This window comes from Hemibagrus wyckioides, linkage group LG27 (assembly GCF_019097595.1).
Source record: "Hemibagrus wyckioides isolate EC202008001 linkage group LG27, SWU_Hwy_1.0, whole genome shotgun sequence".
NCBI lineage: Eukaryota > Metazoa > Chordata > Actinopteri > Siluriformes > Bagridae > Hemibagrus > Hemibagrus wyckioides.
In genome coordinates, this window is record NC_080736.1 from 17,907,563 (window position 1) to 17,920,353 (window position 12,791).

At 43.5% G+C, this 12,791-nt stretch overlaps 1 protein-coding gene across 3 annotated transcripts; it reads left to right on the forward strand.

The window, feature by feature from the left end:
- The first annotated feature begins 1,344 nt into the window (after nucleotides 1-1,344).
- Nucleotides 1,345-12,330, forward strand: LOC131347551 (NACHT, LRR and PYD domains-containing protein 12-like). Of its 3 annotated transcripts, XR_009203793.1 has the most exons (17): nucleotides 1,345-1,793; nucleotides 1,989-2,059; nucleotides 3,325-3,435; nucleotides 3,545-3,640; nucleotides 3,793-3,885; nucleotides 4,059-4,113; nucleotides 4,226-4,430; nucleotides 4,518-6,270; nucleotides 7,035-7,208; nucleotides 7,306-7,479; nucleotides 7,580-7,753; nucleotides 7,830-8,003; nucleotides 8,096-8,260; nucleotides 9,576-9,749; nucleotides 9,882-10,055; nucleotides 11,511-11,652; nucleotides 12,020-12,330. XR_009203793.1 is itself a non-coding variant. In XM_058381673.1 (16 exons), the coding sequence occupies exons 2-16, from the start codon at nucleotides 2,025-2,027 to the stop codon at nucleotides 11,536-11,538; spliced, it is 3,585 nt and encodes a 1,194-aa protein (XP_058237656.1). In that variant the 5' UTR covers nucleotides 1,345-1,793; nucleotides 1,989-2,024; the 3' UTR covers nucleotides 11,539-12,330. The 3 variants fall into 3 exon arrangements, 2 of the variants coding, with proteins under 2 accessions (XP_058237656.1, XP_058237657.1); XM_058381673.1 differs by having other exon boundaries at nucleotides 11,511-12,330; XM_058381674.1 differs by having other exon boundaries at nucleotides 1,345-2,059; nucleotides 11,511-12,330.
- Nucleotides 12,331-12,791: the final 461 nt, after the last annotated feature.

A 12,791-nucleotide genomic window follows, 5' to 3' on the forward strand; every position in this document is an offset into this window, starting at 1 on the left:
AGTGGAAATGTCCAAATTGGGCCCAATTAGCCATTTACCCTCCCTGGTGTCATGTGACTCGTTAGTGTTACATGGTCTCAGGTGTGAATGGGGAGCAGGTGTGTTTGGTGTTATCGCTCTCACACTCTCTCACACTGGTCACTGGAAGTTCAACATGGCACCTCATGGCAAAGAACTCTCTGAGGATCTGAAAAAAAGAATTGTTGCTCTACATAAAGATGGCCTAGGCTATAAGAAGATTGCCAAGACCCTGAAACTGATCTCCACTCAGAACAGGCCTCGCCATGGTCCTCCATAGAAGTTGAGTGCACATGCTCAGCGTCATATCTGGAGGTTGTCTTTGGGAAATAGACGTATGAGTGCTGCCAGCATTGCTGCAGAGGTTGAAGGGGTGGGGGGGTCAGCCGGTCAGTGCTCAGACCATATGCCACACGCTGCATCAAATTGGTCTGCATGGCTGTCGTCCCAGAAGGAAGCCTCTTCTAAAGATGATGCACAAGAAAGCCCACATACAGTTTGCTGAAGACAAGCAGGCTAAGGACATGGATTATTGGAACCATGTCCTGTGGTCCGATGAGACCAGGATAAACTTATTTGGTTCAGATGGTGTCAAGCGTGTGTGGCGGCAACCAGGTGAGGAGTACAAAGACAAGTGTGTCTTGCCTACAGTCAAGCATGGTAGTGGGAGTGTCATGGTCTGGGTCTGCATGAGTGCTGCCGGCACTGGGGAGCTACAGTTCATTGAGGGAACCATGAATGCTAACATGTTCTGTGACATACTGAAGCAGAGCATGATCCCCTCCCTTCGGAGACTGGGCCGCAGGGCAGTATTCCAACATGATAACGACCCCAAACACACCTCCAAGACGACCACTGCCTTGCTAAAGAAGCTGAGGGTAAAGGTGATGGACTGGCCAAGCATGTCTCCAGACCTGAACCCTATTGAACATCTGTGGGGCATCCTCAAATGGAAGGTGGGGGAGCGCAAGGTCTCTAACATCCACCAGCTCTGTGATGTCATCATGGAGGAGTGGAAGAGGACTCCAGTGGCAACCTCTGAAGCTCTGGTGAACTCCATGCCCAAGAGGGTAAAGGCAGTGCTGGAAAATAATAATGGTGGCCACACAAAATATTGACACTTTGGGCCCAATTTGGACATTTCCACTTAGGGGTGTAGTCACTTTTGTTGCCAACAGTTTAGACATTAATGTCTGTGTGTTGAGTTATTTTGAGGGGACAGTAAATTTACACTGTTATACAGGCTGGACACTCACTACTGTACATTGGAGAAGAGGATCGTTTCTTCAGTGTTGTCACATGAAAAGATATAATAAAATATTTACAAAAATGTGAGGGGTGTACTCACTTTTTTGAGATACTGTATGTGTGTGTGTGTGTGTGTGTGTATTATAAGTGTAATTTCCTCTGGAGTACGTGACGTCCCACATGCAGGTTCTCATGTAATGGATTGTGATGAAAGTAAGTATGAAGTAAATCATTAACTGAACAGGAATCCACTCTACACCTGGTGGCCAGAAAATAAGGAACTTCTGAAAAGTTACCATATCACACAAATAGAAAATCTGCGTGTTTAAAACTCTCACTTTTTTATTTCATTTAAATGTAATTCTGAATTTAAATGTAATTTCTCTTGTTTTTCGCCATTGGTGCATTTTATTGCCCTTTTTCCTGGTCATGGGACATAGGACACTGACCTTTGAGACACAGATTTCTTGTAGCACGTAATGAAGATGGCTTTAAACACAGAAGGGACGACGTAAGAAACTGAAATTGTGAGTAACTACATTTTTTATGTTTGGTTTGGATATCAGCTCTTTAATCAGCTACAACAGTCTTCATTCTAGCCATTGTAATGACGGCACGGTTTGTTGGCTTTCTTTCAGTTAATTACAGAAAAGTGGTACCACTTCTATCATTTAATCAGGCTTCATTTGTGTTTTGTTTAAAGATTTGTGTTTTGTTTATAGATTTGTTGCCCCGAGGTTCAGACACAGATTTTAAACATGACTTCATCTCCAACTTCACACGAGAATAAAAGGTAAAATGAGGACACGGGGGCACTGCTTCATTTACTGCCTCATATCGAGTGTAGATTAGGGCAGAAGTTCACCACAAGATCTTCTCATGAAATGTAACTTTTATTCAGAAAACAAGAAGGAAATGACTGACCACATGACAATTCTGTATTGTCTGAAACGGCAACACTACAACCACAAACAAACACCTCACTATTCTACACTAGTGTACTGAAAGACAAGCTAAAAGTTAAAATTCTTCACTCAGGTAGATTTTGCTGATCTTTGAGTCAGCTAGCATGATACAAACTAGCACTAATGCTACTGCTATTGCCAAAAGTTTTAGGACACCAAAAGTTTTAATTCCTCCAAAATTATTGAGTTCAGGTGTTGTTTTTCAGGGGTTGGGCTCGGCCCCTTAGTTCCGGTGAAAGGAACTCTTAATGCTTCAGCTTCATACCAAGATATTTTGGACAATTTCATGCTCCCAACCCCATAGAACACCTTTGGGATGAATTAGAGTGGAGACTGTGAGCCAAACCTTCTCGTCATCACATCAGTACCTGACCTCACAAATGCTCTTCTAGAGGAATGGTCAAATATTCTCATAAACACAGACCCAAACCTTGTGGAAAGCCTTCCCAGAAGAGTTGAAGCTGTTATAGCTGCAATGGGTGGGACAACTCCATATTACATTTATGTGCAGGTAAAGGCAGACATCCCAAAACCTTTGGCCTGGCTTGCAGTCTCCGCACTAATTCATCCCAAAGGTGTTCTATCAGGTTGAGGTCAGGACTCTGTGCAGGTCAGTCAAGTTCCTCCACACCAAACTCACTCATCCATGTCTTTATGGACCTTGCTTTTGTCACTGGTGTGCAGTCATGTTGGAACAGGAAGTCATCCCCAAACTGTTCCCACAAAGAGCATGAAATTGTCCAAAATGTCTTGGTATGAAGCTGAAGCATTAAGAGTTCCTTTCACTGGAACTAAGGGGCCGAGTGCAACCCCTGAAAAACAACACCTGAACTCAATGAATTGGAGGGGTGTCCCAAAACTTTTGACAATATAGTGTATGTAGCCTATAATTATGAGTTATAGATTTGAAGGTGTCTGTTGTAGCTTTTGACCTGATTTATAGAGATATGTGTAGTTAGGACCATTTTGGATGGAAATAAAATAGCCTTATGGAAATTTGCTTATTTAGGAATCCAAGAAATAATGCATGACTGTTTTTTTATTTAAAAAGGATAATTATATCACGAATATTAATGTAAACACTAACTTTCAGACTGGCTGATAAAGTAAGTGCGGCTGTACGCTGTGGTGTGTACCTGAAGCGGGACTGGTCTAAAGAGCAACCTCTTGGCCTTTCAATGGAAGACTCTTCTAGTCCTACAATGTAAGAAGACTCTTATAATAAAAACATATTCATTCACTGAATCTGTTACTGATTATTATTTTGTGGGCAAATTGAGTTGGGCTATAATCGTGAAATGAATAATCCCCAGATCCCCAGAACCCAGCATGGTGTCCATGAAGAGCGGCAGGTCTAGAGAGCAACCAGTTTGTTTCCAGAAGGAACCAGGTTCCATTACCAGGTTAAGGTAAGAGCTTGAAGAATAATGACCATCCGGGAAAGTGGCATCTGGGAAAGAAGAATAGAATTATTCTCTCGTCTGTCACTAACGGGTGGAAATCATCAACATACCAAAGAAGAATACATTCGGGCCATAGCTACTCTAGTGTTGTGTTTTAGCTCACCAGAACCCAGCTGCATGTCCATGAAGAGCAACAGGTCTCTAGAGCAACCGGATGTTTTCCAAAATGAAGGCTCTGCTACATGTTGGAGGTAGGAACCTGTCTTTGCCTGCCTGAGGTAGAGCATGAAACAGGGCTGAAGTGTTAGCTGTAGATTATTAAACAAATTCCCACGGTATCACCGTCACTTCAGCAGCTCTGTGGGATTCTTGAGATAGAAAACCGTTGGCTTAAACTCATGTCTTATTGTGTGCTTTACTACAGTGATAAAAGCAGAATAGCAGAGGAGTTGCGTGAAAAGCGCTCTGACATTTTTAAGGTGTGTACACGATCATCTGGAATTTTCCAACCTTGCACCAAGAGAAGTTACTTGAAATACGCAACGTGATTGACTTCTTTATATTTCACATGCAAAAAAAAAACTCTTTCAGGAGATCGAGCATAAGGTCATCACTCTAATAAAGGAAGAGTTGACGAGGTTCAGGAAGCTGTTGAGTCCATCTTCCCCAGTGTCCCCTGAGAGGGGGGTGAAGGACAATGAGGAACAGAACAGCATCCAGGAGGCAGTACTGAAGATCACACTGCATGTTCTCAGGAACATGAATCTTTATGACCTTGCTACCACACTACAGAACAGTAAGTGTGTCCAATCAAATCCAAGTAACCAAGAAAATCTGATCAATACTAGAATTCCTAATATTACTGTCCCTTTGTGCGTTTTAGAAGTGATCCCCATGTGCCAGAAGAAACTTAAATGTACCCTGAGGAGAAAATTTAAGCGCATCAGTGAAGGACTTTCAAAACATGGAAACTCCAAGCTTCTCACCGAGATCTTCACAGAGCTCTACGTCACAGAAGGTGACAGCGGAAAGATAAACAATGAACATGAAGTGAGACAGATTGAGGCCAAAGCTGTGAAACCGGGAAGTGAAGACGTACAGATCAAATGCAGTGACCTCTTTAAACCCTCGGCCGGATCGAACGCATCTGTCAGGACCGTGCTGACCAAAGGAGTTGCCGGAATCGGAAAGACCATCTCGGTGCAGAAGTTCATTGTGGACTGGGCCGAAGGAAACGAGAACGAGGACATCCACTTCATATTTCCGCTTCCTTTTAGGGAACTGAATTTGATGAAGGAGGAAAAGCTGAGCTTGATGGACCTTCTTTATCACTTTTTTCCAGAAACGTCAGATTTACATGATTATGGAGCGTACAAAGTTCTGTTTATCTTCGACGGTCTGGATGAGACTCGTCTTCCATTGGATTTTCAGAACAATGCGATCTTGAAGGACGGATCAGAACCCACCTCGCTGGATGTGTTGTTGACAAATCTGATCATGGGGAATCTACTTCCTTCTGCTCTCCTCTGGATAACATCTCGACCTGCAGCAGCCCATCAAATTCCTCCAGACCGCATCGACCGGGTCACAGAAGTACGGGGGTTCAGCGACGCTCAAAAAGAGGAGTACTTCAGGAAGAGGATCTGTGACCCAGGCCTGGCCAACAGGATCATCACACACCTGAGGTCCACAAGGAGCCTGTACATCATGTGCCACATCCCAGTCTTCTGCTGGATTACAGCAACGGTTCTAGAGCGAATGTTGACTGAGGCAGGGAGCAAAGAAATCCCGAAGACTTTGACACAGATGTTCATATACTTTCTGATCTTTCAGACTAAACACCGACTTCAAAGGTACGGAGAGAACACTGAAATAGGTTTCCGTCAAACCCAAGACAGAATCGTTGCTTTAGGAAAACTTGCTTTGCAGCAGCTGAAACGAGGCAACCTGATCTTCTATGAGGACGACCTGATGGATTGTGGCATAGACATCAGAGAAGTCTCCGTGTACTCGGGAATGTGCACAGAAATCTTCAGGGAGGAGTCTGGACTCTACCTGGGGAAGGTGTACTGCTTTGTGCATCTCAGCGTCCAGGAGTTTCTTGCTGCTTTATACGTCTTTATCTCTTTCACCAACACCGAACGCTCAGAAGTTGCCAAGAACTCAGCCTTGACTGACATACTCAAAAAAGCCGTGGACAAGGCCTTACACAGTAAGAACGGACATCTGGACCTCTTCCTTCGCTTTCTTCTTGGTATCTCGCTGGATTCGAATCAGGCTCTCCTCCGTGGTTTGATAACGCCATCAGAGAGCTCTCGTAGCACAGAGGAAACCATCACGTACATCAAAGAGAAGATCAGAGAGAATCCCTCTCCGGACAAATCCATCAATCTGTTCCACTGTCTGAATGAACTGAATGATCGGTCTCTGGTCGAGGAAGTCCAGATGTACTTGAACCGAAAATGTCTCAAACGTCTGACTGGAGCCAGGTTCTCTCCGGCACAGTGGTCAGCTCTGGTCTTTGTGTTGTTAAACTCGGAAGGAAAGCTGGAGGAGATTAATCTTAATGATTATGAGAGATCAGAGACATGTTTCCTGAAGCTGCTGCCGGTCATCCAAGCATCCAGAAAAGCTGTGTGAGTTTTTTTCCCCCTATTATTATTTTAATATAATAATACTATTATATTTACAGGTCAGGTTGCTTGGGATTGAGTCCATAAGTAGCCGTACTTTTTGCGAGGCACAGTGCTAATGTCTTCCATTGCAGTTAGTTTATGTTTATGTTAGTGTTGTGTTGAAGTCCATAGTTTCTCTTCTTTTGGAAATGCCTTGCATGATCTAGTGCATAGTTTCCAAATCTGCTTCGGTTCTTCCGAATCCATGCCAGTGCTTGACCATGTCCATGTCCACTTGTATGCCAAGAAAGTTTTCCAGACCTACAGAATCCTGCTGGAATATAGCAAGTGCCTTATAGCTTGGACATCAAATGCCTCAGTTTTGGTTTCCTGCAGCCGCTGACAGAATCCAGACTATGCAAAATCGGTTCCTTTAGTGATCTTTAAGAATCCATTTCTGTCCGAATATTAAGTGTTTGTCTTCGTCCATTCTTACTGCACTGTCACTTTGGCACTATTCCTGCTTGAGGGTCATGTTCTCAAGAGTTTGTTGTGTCTTGATGGTTTAAGGTTGCTGCAACATTCACAACCACCACTGCCCAGCTTCCCCTTGATCAGCATCGTATTGTTGCAGGCCCCGCCTTCTTTTCCTGTCATGTTTCAGGAATAATGCATCATCTTGATAACTGAGCTAAAGATGGTTGAAAGGTTTCAGCCAGCAATCTGCCACATCATTGGCCAGTCTCACAGCTTGAAGCCTAAATGTTTACATTTCCTTTCTCTAGTCTGTGTTGGTGTCAGCTCACATTGACGAGCTGTAAAGAACTAGCCTCCGTTCTTGGCTCTACCTCCTCAAATCTGAGAGAGCTTGACCTGAGCAACAACCACCTCTATGACGCAGGAGTCAATCTGATCTCCAAAGCTCTGAAGAATCCAAACTGTAAACTGGAGAGTCTCAGGTAGGTTGTTTCTTCTGTTAACTTGTACACTGGTATCTGGTCATGGTCAGAGATATAAGACATGGTGGAGTGATGATTGTCCGGCTGTGTGTTCCAGGCTGTGTGGTTGTAACATTACGGAGAAAAGCTGTGGACTTCTGGCGTCTGCTTTCGACTCCAGCTGTTCAAGTTTGCGAAAATTGAATCTGAGCAACAATATCTTGAAGGATTCAGGAATCAAGATGCTGTGTGGAGCACTGGACAGTCCAAACTGCAAACTGGAGAGCTTAAAGTAAGTCATTGTTTTTGTTTACTGTGATTTTTGACTCAGTCCACTGATTTGTGCCCGACATTTACTTTTAACCTGGTTTTCTGCTCCTTTGCTCTTCCAGGTTGAGCTGCTGTACCCTCACAGATCTGAGCTGTACCTTCCTGGCTTCCGCTTTCAGCTCAAACCAGTCGTGTCTCCAAGAACTGAACCTCAGCAACAATACGCTCCAGGATTCAGGAGTGAGGATGCTTTGTGCCGTGTTGGAGATCACAGACTGTAAACTGGAGGTGCTGAAGTAAGTGTTTAACAGGAAGTACAAACAGTGTCTGTTTTCCCTGGATGCAATTAATCCAAATCACTTTTACCTTTAGGCTCCGAGCTTGCGGTCTCACCGGGAAAAGCTGTTTGGCCCTGAGCGCCGTTCTGACCTCAGCTTTGTCCAGAATACAAGTGCTGGATCTGAGTAACAACAATCTGCAGGATTCAGTGATCAAGATGGTGTCTGCTGCCGAGATGAATCCACACAGCAGACTGCAGACACTGAGGTGAGATACAGGGAGTCCAGAGGGGGGAAAATGCTGTCCGTACACACACTTCACTTTAATTTTTCTCCATTCTACTCATGTTCCTCTCGCAGGCTGCCCGGCTGCAGTGTCACCCAGAGAAGCTGTTTGGCTTTGGCTATTCTGCTCAGCTCAAAACTGACAGAAGTGGACCTGGGTAGAAACACGCTGAGCGATTCAGGGGTGAAGCTGCTCTCCGAGGGAATGAAGAATTCACCCTGCAAACTCCAGATACTCAGGTGAGATGCTGCTTTTATGTCCACGTGTCATGTTGTGTTCTTGAACACCTCTCAATGGGATTCAGAGACTTAAGTCGGGTTTCTGGGGTCTGGCCAGAGTTTGAATTAATGAATAGCGTCCAGTACATAATATTTATCTCACATGGGATACTTTTATATTGGAGTATATTTACAGTATTAACTGAGACTTGTCTGTGTCTTAGATAAACTCTGCCCTCCTTTTCTGTATTAAATCCTCTCTCAGGACACTAAACTCCTGGACACAACCCACTGTGCATCAACTATTAGTGCACACACAGACCAGGTATAACATTATGACCACCTGTCTAATATTGTGTCTGTCCCCTCTTTCTCTGCCAAAACAACCCTGACCCTTCGAGGCATGGAATCTCCACTAGATCCCTGAAGGTGTGCTGTGGTATCTGGTACCAAGATGTTAGCAGCAGATCCTTTAAAGGATACTTACAGGACTTAGAGGATACTTTTGATAGATAGTGCCTCTGCAGAGCGGAAACACCCTACAAGAGCTGCAAGAGTTTTGGAGATGCTCTGATCCAGTGGTCTAGCCATCACAATTTCGCCCTTTTGGTCAAACTCCAAGCTCAAATCCTTGACCCCTTCTGCTTTTTTTTGGGCTAATGTGTTGATTTTTTTCCCCCTCCATGCTGTAGGACCTCAAAAGACCACGGTCAGCTGGATTGTTGACTGACAAGTCTACTCTCACTGTAGCCCCAAGCTATGAGGTCAGAAGGTCAGAGACAGATGCAGTTGAGGCTGAGGTTCAGAGCATCAAGCAAACAGGGTCCGAAATCGTAAACTATCTCAGGTGAAGCAGAAGCAGGAATACCAGAGCTGAGACGACTCACATGGAGGTCAAAAAACAAGCAAAAGTCATGAAGCCAGAGCAGTAAAGAGAGAGAGGTAGAAGTTCACGCTTGTGACGTGACATGGAGAGTATCAAAAGTCTGATCTATAAATCAGTTAATGATCAGCTCATGGTCAATGTTACTGTGAGAGAAGCACTGAGACAAACAGCATGTGTACGTGTGTTAGCAAAAATAATGTACAATGTTTTACAGAAGCTCTGAATTGATAACATTATATATTATTATGTTTATTGTCCAGACTGGTTCCTGCTGAACGTCTCTGCTTGCCTCAGTGTGTTGTGATGATGATGCTGAGTGTCTCCAAAATTCCAGCTAACCAGCAGACACTAGCACACAGCCCAGGATAACTCTCTCTCTCTCTCTCTATCTGTCTTTGTCTCTCTCTCTCTCTCTCGCTCTTGCTCTCTCTCTCTCTCTCTCTCTCTCAGGTTGAGTGATTGTGGGATCACAGAGTCAGGCTGCTCCACTCTGTCTTTAGTCCTGAGCTCAAACCCATCACACTTAAGGGAGCTGGATCTGAGCGGTAATAAAATAAGAGACTCGGGAGTGAAGCTGCTTTCTGATTATCTGGGAGATCCGCAGTGTGCGTTAAAGAAACTCGGGTGAGTTTTAGCATCAGGATAGCCAACTTCTGAGCTTTTACCTTTTTTTAACATACACTCCTCCACTCCAAATGACTTATAGAGTGCTCTTTTCTTCTCTCTCTCTCTCTCTCTCTCTCTCTCTGTGTACAGACTGTTTAACTGCGGGCTCACAGGTAAAAGCTGCTCTGCTCTGGTGTCAGCGCTGATGTCGAACCCGTTGCATCTCAGAGAGCTGAACCTGGGTGGGAATGATCTGACCCATTCAGCACTGAGTCTGCTGTTTGCTTTAGTGCAGGATCCGTTCTGTGCCTTGGAGAAATTAGAGTATGTACACTTGGATTTAAAAAAAGCTTCTACAATCAAATGGTGTGTAAAATCTTAATAAGAGCTGGAACTGTGCTGTACAACATGGGCAGAGACTAACGCTGATGAACTCGATAAAATGGCTAGCTACGGCAGCCTGTCCGACCTGTTCACTCCTTTAGGTATAGTTGTTTCTTAGAGGTCACCGCCATTAGCTTCTACTCAACTGGACTGCTAGTTTTTAATGAAATTCTCTATGAACTTTAGGTAAATTGGTTCAGTTAGTGTTTCATTGTCTCAGGGTTTCGCTGCTGAAAGTGGACTTTATTGAGAGCTGGTAACATCGAGCTCATCCATGGAGCTCCTCCTGACCTCAGACTCATCAGAGTCTTTTGGACTGTTTCCAGACCTTTATCTTTTCTTTGCAGAATCTTTTCTTTGCACTCCCTTTCATCATCTGCCCCCACACCCTTCTGTCTTGAGTTGTTTTTTTGTAAAACATTTACACAGCCGTTCTTGTCAGTCTTGCATGAAATTGTCCAAAATGTCTTGGTATGAAGCTGAAGCATTAAGAGTTCCTTTCACTGGAACTAAGGGGCCGAGCCCAACCCCTGAAAAACAACACCTGAACTCACTGATTTGGAGGGGTGTCCCAAAACTTTTGGCAATACAGTAATGCAAGACTAATGGGTCAAGCCCAACCCCTGAAAAACAACCCCACACCATAATAATAATCCCCCCTCCACTAAACTTTACACTTGGCACAATGAGGTCAGGCGAGTACCGTTCTCCTGGCAACCACCAAACCTAGACTCGTCCATCAGATTGCCAGACAGAGAAGCATGATTGGTCACTCCAGAGAACGCGTCTCCACTGCTCTAGAGTCCAGTGGCGGTCAGCTTTACACCACTGCGTCCAACACTTTGCATTGCACTTGGTGATGGATGCAGCTTCTCGGCCAGGAAAACCTGTTCCATGAAGCTCTCTACGCACTGTTCTTGAGCTAATCTGAAGGCCACATGAAGTTTGGAGGTCTGTAGCTATTGACTCTGCAGAAAGTTGGTGACCTCTGTGCACTGTGGTCCTCAGCTGACCACGCTCTGTGACTTTGTCTGTTGTTCCCAGTTGCTTCCACTTTGTTATAATACCACTAACAGTTGAGCATGGAATATTTAGTAGTGAGGATATTTCACAGGTGGAAACCTATCACGGTACCACGCTTGAATTTGCTGAGCTCCTGAGAGCGACCCATTCTTTCACACATGTTTGTAGAAGCAGTCTGCATACCTAGGTGCTGGATTTTATACACCTGTGGCCATGGAAGTGATTGGAACACCTGAATTCAATGATTTGAGAAAGGTGTCCCAAAACTTTTGGCAATATAGTGTATCATAGGTTGGTTATTTTTTTATTATTATGTTGATGAAGTCTTAAATATTCAGCGTGTTTATGCTGATCTTCTCTTCTGTCTCATAGCGCTGGGTTACAGCACGTGATCTGCTGAGGTTCTCCCGCTGAAATGGATGATGAAATGTTCCTCCTTATTCCAGCAACCGAGCAAGGCTTCAACGAACTGCCCACATTTAAATGCTAACTGATGACCAGTGAGTTGGAGAAGGTTTGCTTTGACATGCTTTTTATCTTCTCTTTTTTTTGCACTAAAAAACTGTCTATATTTCCAGCATTTATTCCAATGTTCCTTAATCTTCCACTAGAGGGCACAAGATATGTGGCTAAAACTGACTTGATATATATATATAAATAAATAAATAAATAAATAAATAAATAAATAAATAAATAAATAAATAAATAAGGAAACACATGCTGTCTTTGAATTTGGTCATTATGATGCTAGTGTGTTTTTCACCACAACACAAAAAGATATTTTTCAAACAAAAACCTTTTTTTTTTTTTTTTTTTTTTTAAGTGTAAGGAAAATCAATGAATCTTGCTTTTATTTATTTAGCATGTTTTCCTGCTCACAGAATCCTGAGCAGCTCGGACGATTTCCTCAGTGATAAAACGATGGATTCTGAAAAGACTTTCTGATTTTTTTCCCCCATTTGTGTCGTATTTTCTTATCGCAGAGATGATATGTTTTCTAACCGAGATTGTGTTCTGTCATCTTTTGTTCTGGTTTCTGTACATAGGGTCTGTTCAATGAAGCGATGTTCTCTGTAAATAAATCAATGAATGAAACTGGCTTTGTGGCTCAGTCGCTAACTTTTGTCTGTCCCGGCTTCTGGTTCGAGAGCAGGATGTAATACACACTGTATTGTTCGGAGTTAAACACACAGTGAGGATTTAATACTAAAGAATGAAAAATGATGAAAATTTATGTCAAGAGTTGCATTAAATACATAAATATGACAATTGATTCCTTTCGAGTGCATGATTTCACTGATTAAAATTCTTTACAGTGAGCTGAGAAGTGTAGTAGGTCAGTGCTTGGTCAGCTTATCCCTCAAAGCCTTCTTGGAGGACCAGGTGATGCTAGGAGAAGGTGAGAAGGTGATGTTCATAGAAGATAACCTCTGTAACCCCTGGTAGGTTTTATTTATATTTTTCAAAGGTATATAATCACAGTGGGGCAGCACGGTGGCTTAGTGGTTTTTTAGGTTGTACATTTGGTTGATAGGTGATTCTAAATAGAGTGTGTCTATATGTGTGGCCCTGTGATGGACTGGTGACCTGTCCAGGGTGTACCCCTGCCTTTCGCCCAATGTGTGTTGGGATAGGCTCCAGCAGATCCCCGTG

What these genes read in the sequence shown, in the direction of transcription:
- LOC131347551 (XM_058381674.1), top strand. Translation starts at nt 2,025, where the DNA reads ATGACTTCATCTCCAACTTCACACGAGAATAAAAG. An exon ending in TGCTACCACACTACAGAACA is followed by an intron (nt 4,431 to 4,517) that starts GTAAGTGTGTCC and finishes TGTGCGTTTTAG; the next exon opens with AAGTGATCCCCATGTGCCAG. An exon ending in CAAGCATCCAGAAAAGCTGT is followed by an intron (nt 6,271 to 7,034) that starts GTGAGTTTTTTT and finishes TCCTTTCTCTAG; the next exon opens with TCTGTGTTGGTGTCAGCTCA.